The sequence below is a fragment of the Girardinichthys multiradiatus genome, chromosome 6, assembly GCF_021462225.1.
Source record: "Girardinichthys multiradiatus isolate DD_20200921_A chromosome 6, DD_fGirMul_XY1, whole genome shotgun sequence".
NCBI classification, from domain to species: domain Eukaryota; kingdom Metazoa; phylum Chordata; class Actinopteri; order Cyprinodontiformes; family Goodeidae; genus Girardinichthys; species Girardinichthys multiradiatus.
In genome coordinates this window covers 42,345,021-42,358,153 of record NC_061799.1, presented here as the reverse complement: position 1 = coordinate 42,358,153, position 13,133 = coordinate 42,345,021, and the positions used below count along the sequence as shown (strand labels likewise).

The 13,133-nt window shown below is 40.4% G+C and overlaps 1 protein-coding gene and 1 long non-coding RNA gene across 11 annotated transcripts in view; one reads left to right on the top strand and one right to left on the bottom strand.

Annotated features, from left to right (window-relative positions):
* The window catches only part of LOC124869456 (disco-interacting protein 2 homolog C), a 200,956-nt gene that overhangs the window by 128,245 nt on the left and 59,578 nt on the right, over nucleotides 1-13,133 (top strand). For 8 of the 9 annotated variants that reach the window (XM_047367309.1, XM_047367308.1, XM_047367312.1 and 5 more), the window contains exon 5: nucleotides 509-841. The exons of the other annotated variant lie outside the window; for it this stretch is intronic. In XM_047367309.1, the coding sequence (XP_047223265.1) occupies nucleotides 509-841 (333 nt within the window). The remainder of the gene's footprint in view (nucleotides 1-508; nucleotides 842-13,133) is intronic. 9 annotated transcript variants of the gene reach the window in all.
* LOC124869458 lies at nucleotides 1,045-7,508 on the bottom strand. Of its 2 annotated transcripts, XR_007038591.1 has the most exons (5): nucleotides 7,367-7,508; nucleotides 6,957-7,250; nucleotides 3,639-3,964; nucleotides 2,138-2,265; nucleotides 1,045-2,000 (listed from the first exon to the last, which is right to left on the bottom strand). It is a non-coding gene; the product is annotated as an uncharacterized LOC124869458 (long non-coding RNA). The 2 variants fall into 2 exon arrangements; XR_007038590.1 differs by having other exon boundaries at nucleotides 1,045-2,265.

Here is a 13,133-nt window from a genome sequence, read left to right as displayed (position 1 = left end):
TCCACGTCTCCTGGTGTACTGGCCTGTCTCCTGGTAGCGCCTCCAGGTTCTGGACACTACGCTGACAGACACAGCAAACCTTCTTGCCACAGCTCGCATTGATGTGCCATCCTGGATGAGCTGCACTACCTGAGCCACTTGTGTGGGTTGTAGAGTCCGTCTCATGCTACCACGAGTGTGAAAGCACCACCAACATTCAAAAGTGACCAAAACATCAGCCAGAAAGCATCGGTACTGAGAAGTGGTCTGTGGTCCCCACCTGCAGAACCACTCCTTTATTGAGTGAGTCTTGTTAATCACCAAAGATTTCTCCCTGTTGTCTTTTCCATTTGCACAAAAGCTGTGAAGTTGATTGTCAATCAGTGTTGCTTCCTAAGTGGACAGTTTGATTTCACAGAAGTTTGATTCACTTGGAGTTATATTGTGTTGTTTAAGTGTTCCCTTTATTTTTTGAGCAGTGTACATTAAGTTGGATCTGATCACCAGTCTTCCTGATTTTGTTCCCCAGACACTTCCTCTGGATCGGAGGGCGAGGGTCAGGGCGATGGCGACGAGGAAGTAGGAGGAGACGGAGAAGAAGAGGATGGCGGAGGAGGCGGAGGAACCTCTTCCAGCAGAGAGGGTAGCATCAGCATGGAGCACTGGATCCACCGGGCGGTCCACGGCAACTCCTCCACCACCACCACCTCGTCAACGGCCTCCTCTTCTTCCTCTTCTAATCGCAGCGAGGGTAGCGGGGCGGCCGCAGGCAGGCTGGCTGACGTACTGGCCCAACACGTCCACATCTCTGCCCAGCACCACCTCCGCCATCACCGTCATCATCACCGCCACCACAAGACAGGTGAAGTTCTTTTAGTCCCTGCATCGTTTTCTCCTAAGCGGCTGGACTCCTTACCTCCAGACATATCTGTAGGAAGTTTCAGTTTGAGATCTTCTGCTTTTTTTTGGAGATTCATTAAAAGTTTTTGTCATATTTGTAAATATTTCTTTCCTGCAGCTTGTCCTTTTTTTGAATGTAGCACATGGCACAGTAAAATAGGGAGATGAGATCAGCTAATATGACACCAAAAGGCCAAGTAAACGAGATATACAGGTTTAAGCCATATATTTATACATACTCTGTATAAAACCACACATAACCCTTTTTTCTTCAGTCTGACATGAAATCAGGATATAGGACCTCCAAAAATAAAGCTCTTTGTCTCTGAGTACATTTGCAATCAGGCTTTTTATGCTGCTTTTGGAGAAATGGCTTCTTCCTCTCTGAGTGGCCTTTCAGGCCATGTCGATACAGTGGATTACCATCTTCAGCCATTTTCAGGAGGTCTTTTCTTCTGGGGTTACTGGGCACCTCTGGGACACGGGACCCATCTCCTTCCTGGAGATGGTATGCTGGCTGAACATGCTGTTAATATCTGTGTAGAAGTGTTTGAACAGATGGAAGCAAAAAAAGAACTAAGTTCTAAGCCAAAGAACAGAAAATAAGTCCATAATTTCCACTTTATACAATGCTTTTTTCAATGAAACCGAGAGAGGCTTCAGTCGCTTTAACCTTGTTTCAGATTGATATTTCTTCGCCTCTCAGAATAATACATTTGAAGGTTTTTTTTTTCGATGGAGTTAAAACCCCATCAGGACGTTTTGAAGGTCTCTGAATCACAGATTGAGAGGAAGAAGAGCAGCTGGGCCTCAGAGCTGCTCTGTTTAAAAGCAACCTTGCTCCAGGTTATGCTTCGCTTTTCGCAGGCGAGCTTTCAAATAAAAGTGACTGCATCTACTTTCACAGAGTAGCTGGGTGGGCTTACTGTTTAGGCTTTGATGTTTGTTGGTGTTAACTGGGGGTGTTGGGTGGTGACTGGTATTTATATCCCTGTGTACAGTGTGTAACTGCAGGTTTAACAGCGACCAAGCTTCCTGTTTGGGGGCAAGGCAGCTTTCTTAGCGTCACATCGTGATGATCTCAGATAAAACTCATCACGTTTTGTCTCTCATGACCTCTGCTGCGATGTTTTAGAGTTCGACATGTTGGGAGGAAATGTAAGAGCACAAATTTACTTTTTGTCAATAAATATGACTCAAAACATTTGACATAATCTAAAAAAAACCAAGGAAACACCTAGCTCTTTGCAAAACTGACCGTACAAAATGTCCTGCTTGTCTGTTAGCAAAAAGAAAAGCCCCGCCTCCACACGATCCTGACAGTCCTCTTGGTAAGTCATGAGAGCTGCAGAAGTCATGACATGAAGATGGTTTCTGCATTTAAATCTGCAAAATACAGAAACAAATTCATCCTTCCTTTATACTTCTAGACTAGATCCACTTTTAACTCTTTCTTTAAAGAATATTATTCCTGATCATGATGAATGCCAGGATGGACAGAAGCTGTTCGGTCTTACCTTGCAAAAATATTTATACCTTATGAAGTTTTCACATTTTGTGACATTATAACCATAGACTTTAATGCATTTATTGGGATTTTATGTGAGAGGCCAACACAAAGTTGTTTTAAGTCAAGTTTATTTATACAGTGCTTTTCAGTAACAAGGCACTCAAAGCGCTGTGTTAAATTGTGAAGTAGAAGAAAAATGGTACAAACTTTTTAAATATTCTAAATAAAAATCTGAAATGTGTTGTATGTGTTTAATTTCGTGGAACCACCTTTCACTGAAGTTACAGCTGCTGGTGATTTTGGGGAATATCTCTACTAGCTTTGCTCTTTTACAGACCAAAGACATCCTCTCATTCTTCTTTGTAGCTCAACGTCAGTCAGAATGGAAGGAGAACATCAGTTTTTAGGTCCTGCCAAAGATTCTCAGTTAGATTCAGGGTGAGGCCTTTTAAACAGATTCATATGCTTTGATCTAGACCATTTCTCTGAAGTTCTGGCTGTAAATTTGGGGTCTCTGTCCTTTGGAAGGTGAACCTCAGCCCGAGTCCCAGGTCTTATACAGCCTCCAACAGCTTTTCTTTCAGGATTGCTATGTATTTAGTCTCCTTCCATCTTGCCATCAGTTATTACTCGGTTTCCTGTCTTTCTGCAGTAAAGAAGAAGAAGGGATGGCGTTTCTCCTTTAGTGGGTAATTCTTTTAGTTTTCTTTAATTTCAGCAAACTTCCCACTTCTCCATAAAGGTAAGATCTGTGGAGTGTGCAACTAAAAGTCAACAAATTCCTCTTCCTGAGCTTTGGATTTCTGCAGCTCCTCCAGAGTTACCATGGGCTTCTTGGGTGCTCCTCAGATTAATGCTCTCCATGTCTGACCTGTCAGTTTAGATGGTCAGTCATGTCTTGGTAGGTTTGCTGATGTGCCATGCCTGTAAGACCTAACTTTTCTACTTTCTCCACACTTTTCAGATTTATATTTGTTAAAAATCTTGAAAACCATGTACTCTTTTCTTCTGCATGCCCCGAGGTGGCCTACCACATAAAATCCCAACAAAATTCATAGAAAGTTATGGTTACAATGTGATAAAAGGGTTAATAATATTAATGTGTAATCAGAAGGATTTTATAAAACAAACCATTCCTACCATTTGCTCTGAGCATGCCATCAGAATACAGAAGGGGACAAAATGATTTCAGAGCAGGTAGAAATCTGGGGGAAGAGCCCTGCAGTGACTTCGTAACTTTTATTTCTACCTTTTTCCTGTCGCTTGCTGTGGCAGCGTCACGACTAAACGCTCTTGCAGAGGTCTGCTTGTTGTCATGCTGGGACGGTTGGTGTCCAGCTCTGAAGATATCTCACAGACAGATGCTCCGAGCTTCCTGCCAGCTCCACCAAGCCAACACCCACGGCCCAGGTCCTGCGCACGCTGTTCGTTTGCTGGTTTCTTTGTTTGTTTGGGGTCGTTCCCGCTGATTTCCTGCGTCACTGTTCCTTGCTGTCTGAAATTAGTGGATAGTTGTTTCCAGGGAGGCAGCAGCAGAAAGGAATCAGAGCCCTGACGTGAAAGCACTCAGCCAGCCTCAGATAAATGAAAGAAGGAAAACAGGCGGTTAGAGATTGGACTTTGAGATGTGATAAGTTAAAAGCTGTTCTCTGCAGTGACATTCACTCATCTTTGTTTATTTCATATTTAAGATCATTTATAGTATTATTTCTTGACATTTTCCACAGACGCAGATAAAACCAGATATTTACATACAAACTTTTTTTTCCTCTACTTTTCCTATTTTAGGGCAGATAGGAATTACTATAAATATTTGTATTTGCTTAAATGCCAGAAGAATAAGAGATAAAATTGCCAAAGCCTGAAGTTTACATACACTAAGATTATTTCCCCCTTCAAACACTTAGGGAAAGCCCAAATGATGAAGCTGTAGCTTTTTGAGCTTTTGTCTCTGCTTCCTTGTGTGACATCATAGAAAACCAAAATAAATCTTCCACGATATCAGGAAGACAATTGTGGCCCTCTGATGAAGAGTTTCAAACCTTCTCTGTTTTTCCAAGAAGCCAGAGTTAATTATGTGGTTGTAATTATGCTATAATAAGGAAAAACTTGTTTTATTTGCCTCATTCACTATAAATCATTATTTTGATCTTACTGACACAAAAAACTGCACATGGTTTGTTCCAAATTTCTAAAATCCCACACAGTATTTTAAAAGTTTTGAGTCTAAAGTTTACTGACTTGAGATAGTAAGTAAAATGAATAACCTGAAATAATTGTCAGACCAATAATATAAGCAGAACTCTGGCAGAGCACAAGCAGCTCCACCAACATGTGGGTTTGGGTTTACCAGATTTATGTCATCAAAGGTTCTGCTAAACATTTGACCAGGGTTCAGGATGAGCCTACTGATTGGTCATAGCCCGAGAGAGTTGGGACATCAGCGCTGCAGAGTTGTTGTTGTTAGTGTTTGCAATTAAGATGCGCGACTCCACTCTTGCTGCAGTACCCTTTTCTGACCAGTAGGTGTAGCTGCAAATTTTTTTTTATTTGACTTCAGAAAGTTGAAGAGGAAGTCCACACTCCTTGCACCAACAAAAGTGAATAGTTTTATCTCATTCACGACCCGATTCATTGGGTCGAGACTTTTTATTGAAGGTATAAAGCAGGACGGTTCTAGTTTTTAGATGTTTTAGATGGACGGGAATGATCTTGTTTTGTTTGTTGGAGGTTTTTTTGGACAGTTTTTTTATGTCCACCTCTGAATTTGTCATGACTGAAGATAATTTTGACCAGTTTTCAAGCACGATTCAGCTCTATTTACTGCAGCTATACGGTTAGTTTGTTACTGTGGCAGACCTTTGAAGGCTTTTTCAAACAAATTAAAGTAAACACAAGCTGTGTCTGTATTATCACCAGTTCCAGCAGGCACCCATCTCCAGCAGCTTAAATGCTTTGACCCAGTCAAAGTCACACAGGTCTTCTACCTGCCCACTTCCCTCAGATCCTGTCCAATCTGTCTCAGACCTTGGAACTCTACATTAATTTGTGGCTTCATCTGACAGAACCGGTTTACTGCAAAGTGCTGATGAGCGACTCAAGGTTCAGCGTTATTTATGGGTTGATGGATGACTGTTTTACTGCTGGAGTGAAGCTCTGGCAGCTCCAAGTATAACACAGGTTTTTATTATTTAGCTTCAGATGTTTTTTCCTACAGATTGTTCTTTAGAAACATGGAAACATCAACATTTCTGGCCTGTTTTGCTTTTTCTTTAAAATGCTCCCTTGTTAAATTGTTAATCAAGTTGTTGGAATTTTTGTTAATTAAATTGTTTCATTATGGATGAATTTTTGTGCAGGATCCAGATGTGAAATGGGTGTTCTGTTTTTCATTTCTGTGTTTTGGGTCAAAGCTGCAGGACATCTAGTGCATTTATTTCTTTATTTACAGAAAAAACACATAGAAAACATCACTTTCTGCATCTTCTGCATTTTTCTTTCAGCTTAAATGTTTCAGATCCTCAAACACATTTTAATATCAGACAAAGATAACCTTAGTAAATACAAAAAGCAGTTTTCATAAAATGAATTCATTCATTATGGGGAGAAAAATGCTTATTAAATCATCCTGGCTTTATGTGAAAAAGTAATTGCTCCCTTAACCTAAAAACTAGTTATGCCACCATTAGTAGTGTGTTTTTATATCGCTGTGGAAGAATATTGGCCCACTTTTCTTTGCAGAACTGTTCTAATTCTGCCAGACCTGCTTAAGGTCACACCTCAGCATCCTGAGTGGACCTAAGTTAAGACTCTAAAACATTCATTTAGTTTTTGTTTTTGCGCCATTCTGTGCTTTGGATTATTGCCCTGCTTTGTGACACAAGTGTTGTTAAGCTTAAAGTCACAAGCTGATAGTCGGACATGAGCAGAACTTGTGGGTCCATCAATTATAGCAAATCCTCCAGGTCCAGGAGCAGCCCCACACCATCATACTACCACCACCATGTTTGACAGTTGGTACAATGTTTATTTTCTGTAATGGTGACCTAGTTTTACATCAGATGTAACAGGATGCTCAGAATTTCCAAAAATTTCACTTTTTTCTCAGTGTTTTTTCTAAAGTCATTGATCATCTAGATTTCCTATATTTCACTCATTATAGACGTGTGTTGAAGACTTGCGTGATGTTTTTGAACGCACACTCTTTGCATCAATAACCCAGTTCTGAATCTAATGTGAAGAACCTCCAGTTGGCCTAAAGCGGTTCTGTGTGAAAGTGATCCTCCTGGGCTGAAGCTGTGCTGTCGAGAAGGCATTGATTGGTATTAGATGTTCTTTTTCTCTATGATCTTTAGCAAACTGTTAGATTTTCCTTGTTTATTCTCATAATTTTTAAGACGCTTACCCCTTTTTCTGAAGAATGCAATTATTAACTCATTGGAAAAGTGTAATTTATTTGCCAGATAAATTTCATTTTTAGCAGTGAGACTTTCCTTTGGTTTAAAGGACACTTCAGTTTTATTGAGCTGGGGTTGTGTGAGGTAATTATGAGCAGTCCGTGTCTTACCCAATCATTCACCAGACCACCTCGTTTCAAGGTTCCCTCCCCTCTTGTTCCTCGACTGCAGACCTTTTAAGCCACCTCTCCTTGAGGAGGAGGGGGAAGGCAGAACCAGCGGGTTTGGTACAGAATGAAAACTCCGACGCACGGCAATCCGGTAAGTTAGGGATCGGAGAACCCAGAAACTGATCGATCTCCTGCAATCCTCTCACGTGAATATGGATATCATATTTCCCCATCAATGTTTCCGTGGTTTCCTCGCCCTGATGATCGTTTCCTGATCCCTTGATTTCTACGTAGCTGTGCCAGAAGTGTAGAAACGATCATTTCAATGTTAACTCTGATAGCATTGAGCTGTCGATGCATGAAAATAAAAAAGCAGTGAATTGTTGAAACAAATCAACAATGTTTTTTACCGGCTTGAAGTTTTCCTCTTTCCTCGTTTCTTCCGTTTGTTGTTTGTTGATTTGAGTAATCCTGCAGCATGTTTCTGCTTTCTGACCAGCTTCTTAATCTCACAGAGCAGATGTTGAAGGAATGATGGCTGTTTTCCTGCTTCCTCTGTTCCACCATGGTTCTGTTACAGAACATCCTTTAGTCAAAGACAATATCCAGTGTTTCTATGGCAACTAAAACCTACTAGAACCATAGTGAAATGGTGCCTTTTAGGATCCACAACCTTAGGTCAAATTAATAGCTGGGTACAACTCAACATTTTCCTGAAAACAGAAGAAAAATACATCATGCTAGTTTCTCTCCTGTCTTTTTTTGTATTTTCATACATTCATAAATGAAAATAAAAACTCGGGGGGAGAAGAAAAAGCCAAAGATCTCCTCCTTCCTCACCAAACCCAGTGTTTTTACAGATGTTTGATCTTTAAAGCTTAGTCAATCTGCAACCTTTCCATGGCCTCACTGTTCTTACCTGGAACACAAATTAAGTTAAAAAAGGCTCTTTCAACATAAATAGAGTTCTGGTTCAGTCTTCCCCTTTAAAATGAATAAAATAATTTCTAGCTGCAAAACAAATTGTTGCACAAATGGGTCTTTAAAGCAGAGCTGCCCGACATTAGAACATTTTGTGATGCAGATAATAGTGATAAATATTGCAATGATGCCTGTTTTCTTCTTTCCTCTCTTTCTCATCTGTGCTTCCATCTCTCTGTGACCTTCAGCATTTTCAGAAATGTGAGCATCTGCAGCAGTGAGACTCTTTCCAACTGGCTAAATATTACTTCTGCATGAAAAATGCAAGTTCATAACACTCGGAATATTAGCCAACAATTATTGCTCTCCATGCAGTACTTTGTGATGTATTTGTGGTACATTGTGCTGCCCTACGTCTGTGGGCCCAATGACCCAAAGCACATCTACAAATTGGTTACAAAGTGGCTTAAAGACAACAAAGTGGCCACCTTAAAACCGTGATCACATTCCCATTAATAATTTGTGGGCAAAGCAGAATAGGTATGTGTCAGCAGGGCGACCTGCGAACATGACCCAGTTACACCAGTTCTGTGTGTAGGAATCAGCCAAAACTCCAGCAAACCATTGTGGATGGAAACCCAAAACCAAAATGCTTGATGCAAGTCATAAAGGCATTTCTACTAAATACTAAGCTTTGAACAAAGTTTAAAAAATCTCCCCCAAAATTCTCTGTCATTATTCTGTCAGTCAGTAAATAGAAATAATTTTATTAATCCTGTCGACCTAAAACAGGAAAACTGATTTAATGAAAGACGCAGAGTATGGAAACTTGTGGTTTCATCTGAAGTTGCTAGTACCGGGTTGGACCCCATTTATCAGAACTACCTGCATTCTTAATGCAGAGATTCAACAAGTGGTCAATTTTGGTCAATATTGACAGGAAACCTTCACATATTTCCTGATGATTTCTCATTTATATTGTCCACAGATGAGGCCTCTTGTTGTTGTTGGACAGTATTTCAAGATTTGTAACAAATCCAACATTGTTCCACTCAAAATAAATGGTCTGTGACCAAGAAATGTCCTGGTTTGGCTCTCAAAGCGCACCTTTACTTTCATATCCTGTATGCTGCAAATGCTGGAACCTGTCATAGTTAAGCTGGCCAACTTTTAATGTTGATGCCTTATTTTCCATTGAGGGCATGGCATTCTGAATGCTGGCTCCAAATTTGGACAAATAAGCTCCCAGCTCTGGGATGACTCTTTTTATTTAATTGTTTTAATACATTTAAAAGAGATGATGCATAATAAATGGCAGCTGCAGATTTTATGCACCTTTTAAAGTGAGTGTACTCATTTCAAGTGTTTCCATGTTTTAACACAATTAAGGAAAAGTCTTGCTGCAGTCCAGTTTGAACTGGACTCAGTTTAAACACAGGAAGACAGAAACGTCTCGTCCCTCAGTCAGTCTGGCTGATCGGTATACCTGCAGTAAACGAAGCGTTCATCATCACTGATCTTTATCTCCCATCATCGCAAAGACAATCTGATGAGATCGATGGAGTTGCATGCACATCCTCTCTGCGGCACACATGCACATGCACACTGACAGACAGACAGACATGCACACAACCTTTTCCAGACAGATGAGCTGCACAGGACTTCAGTGGGGTTCTGTCCTGCTCGGTGTAGCTCAGACAAACAGCCCAGATGTTGCCGAGTGAATGCACAACATGCTGCAGTAATTAGCATGCCTGTCCTGCATGCAGCAGTGTTATTATTCAGTTCAGGTCCGGACGAGATGTTCTTTTTGTCTGGCCGTCTACAGCTCAGTGCATCACTGCAGGTCAGCTTCCTACCTTGTTTTTCCGAGTTTTCCCCAACCTGTCAAACCAGATTGAGCTCAGATTCCGTCATCTTCACAAACACGGATGAATTGAACTTCCTGAAAGCATCTTGGTGCATCTAAATCTGTTCTTGCTGTTTAGCATTAACAAGGGCTATATTCTGTGTTCATTGCGGTAAATGTTGTCTGGGGTCAAATATTTTCATTTGAAAATTTTATTTAGAAATATCCTATTTGTGGTTAAACAGCCTTAGTTTAACTACAAGGCAAAAAATCAGATATTCCAACATTTTATCATTTAAATTTTCCTCCCATATAAGATGCTGCATCTGTATGAATAATACCAATCATTTCGCCCCTTAGCTACTTTATACTTCTCCTGTTTTGGCCTTTTACAGTTTTAAAATGAAGCAGTCTGCCATGGAAAGTTTCAGTGAAACCATGCATCAATTCTGTGATGGCTGATGATTATATATCTCCACAATTTACCTAAATATTGTACTGCAAACAGAAGTAATATACATTGGTTAATTGTATCGGTACAAAACAGAAGTAGCAAAGAACGAAATGATGACATTTGTGCACAAAACGGCATGAAAATTGGCAAGAAGATCTCATTTACCTTGACAATAAACTATTTCACACTGATAAATCACAATAGTCACAGTTATTTTCTCAAAAACAATAAATTGCTAATTTAAGGAATATTAATTCTGTCAAAAAGTAAAACATAAATCTGGTAGAGCAAAAACTTCGTAATACTGTCTTCAAAATTATATTTAAAAGTAGATTTTATTGCCAATAAGATACCAGAACAAGCAGTTACATTAAGATTACAGTACTCTGATCTGTACTGTGATCATATTTATTGATTAATTTAATTTGCACTGTTTTTACTCACAGGAATACCTTATTGATCTAAAATCATATTGTAGGTTTTTTAATTCAGTTTTTAGTCCAGTCCTGTTCAGTCCTATGATGCAATGCTGTCAAATTCAGTTTATGATTCAGTTACTTTACAGTAATCCCTGCTCCTTAGAAAGTGAACTGAAGAAGGTAACTGTGGGAAGGAACAACTTCGTTATAACAGGAAGGACCCTCCAGCATGACCAAGCTCAGTATGATCAGTCATCTGCACCAACAAACGTGGCAATGAGAGGACGGAAAGGAGACACAAAACCGCTGGTCCAGGAGTACTTTCTACCTGCATAAACAGTTATTGGGATCAATATTTTTTAGTAGGTTCGTTTATGAGAGAAACACAGTAGAAGAGTGCTAATCCAGTAAGTCTTTCTATGAATCCGAATCAGCCAATTGTTTGTGCACAAACAAGAAATTTGACTTCAGTTTCAGGAGCTCACAGACAGTTAGTGAAAATATAGAGGAAATAGAATGAAGATAAAGGAGCAGTATGAACATACAGGGGTTGGACAATGAAACTGAAACACCTGTCATATTAGTGTGGGAGGTTTCATGGCTAAATTGGACCAGCCTGGTAGCCAGTCTTCATTGATTGCACATTGCACCAGTAAGAGCAGAGTGTGAAGGTTTAATTAGCAGGGTAAGAGCACAGTTTTGCTCAAAATATTGAAATGCACACAACATTATGGGTGACATACCAGAGTTCAAAAGAGGACAAATTGTTGGTGAACGTCTTGCTGGCGCATCTGTGACCAAGACAGCAAGTCTTTGTGATGTATCAAGAGCCACGGTATCCAGGGTAATGTCAGCATACCACCAAGAAGGACGAACCACATCCAACAGGATTAACTGTGGACGCAAGAGGAAGCTGTCTGAAAGGGATGTTCTGGTGCTAACCCAGATTGTATCCAAAAAACATAAAACCACGGCTGCCCAAATCACGGCAAAATTAAATGTGCACCTCAACTCTCCTGTTTCCACCAGAACTGTCCGTCAGGAGCTCCACAGGGTCAATATACACGGCCGGGCTGCTATAGCCAAACCTTTGGTCACTCATACCAATGCCAAACGTCGGTTTCAATGGTGCAAGGAGCACAAATCTTGGGCTGTGGACAATGTGAAACATGTATTGTTCTCTGATGAGTCCACCTTTACTGTTTTCCCCACATCTAGGAGAGTTATGGTGTGGAGAAGCCCCAAAGAAGCGTACCACCCAGACTGTTGCATGCCCAGAGTGAAGCATGGGGGTGGATCAGTGATGGTTTGGGCTGCCATATCATGGCATTCCCTTGGCCCAATACTTGTGCTAGATGGGTGCGTCACTGCCAAGGACTACCGAACCATTCTTGAGGACTATGAGCATCCAATGGTTCAAACATTGTATCCTGAAGGCGGTGCCGTGTATCAGGATGACAATGCACCAATACACACAGCAAGACTGGTGAAAGATTGGTTTGATGAACATGAAAGTGAAGTTGAACATCTCCCATGGCCTGCACAGTCACCAGATCTAAATATTATTGAGCCACTTTGGGGTGTTTTGGAGGAGCGAGTCAGGAAACGTTTTCCTCCACCAGTATCACGTAGTGACCTGGCCACTATCCTGCAAGAAGAATGGCTTAAAATCCCTCTGACCACTGTGCAGGACTTGTATATGTCATTCCCAAGACGAATTGATGCTGTATTGGCCGCAAAAGGAGGCCCTACACCATACTAATAAATTATTGTGGTCTAAAACCAGGTGTTTCAGTTTCATTGTCCAACCCCTGTACATGTGTATGTACAGCCATTTTTTAAAGGAAAGAAAAAGAAAGGCAGGTTGTGATAGGGTTCATCAGAAAGAGAGCCTGGGCGTAGAAACTGTGGCGGCTGGTTTTTGCAAACAGCGCTCTGTTGCGCCACCTGAAGGTAAAAGTTTAAAAAGTTTGTGTCCAACACAGTTTGTGTTTGGCTGAGAAAAACGTGACAGAGGTGGGTTTTTTTCAGTGTATTTACCTTTGGCGCTGAATCAAGTTGAGAAAAAGTAAAATACCCAAAAACAGTTCTCATCTAATACTTCAGAAAAGCATTGATTCATCTCTGCATTTCTCAGCAATTTAATAAACTTTTTAAGCATCATTTACTCTTTGAATCACAAATATAAATTATAAAAGAATATTAAAAAAGACCATTATATTATGCATCAAACTAAAATTTGTGCCGCCTTGAGTAAGTGTAACCCTCTTTGACTTTAACGTTGGACTGATCGCTAACTTCACCGCCTTATTATTGGCTCTCAACATGAACATTCGTGCTGTGAAGCAGCATCGGTTCAAGAAGTTCAATCCTAGCGCCTCTTATCTGAAGCAGCAGCATGGCAGCTTATTGAAGGGAGTACAGGGAGCAGAGTTAGCATATAAATCATTTAAAGTAGAAACTGAATAATTCTGTGAAACTCCAACTTGTGATTTTGAATGAAAGACACGAGTAAAAGTCATGTTTTTATCACA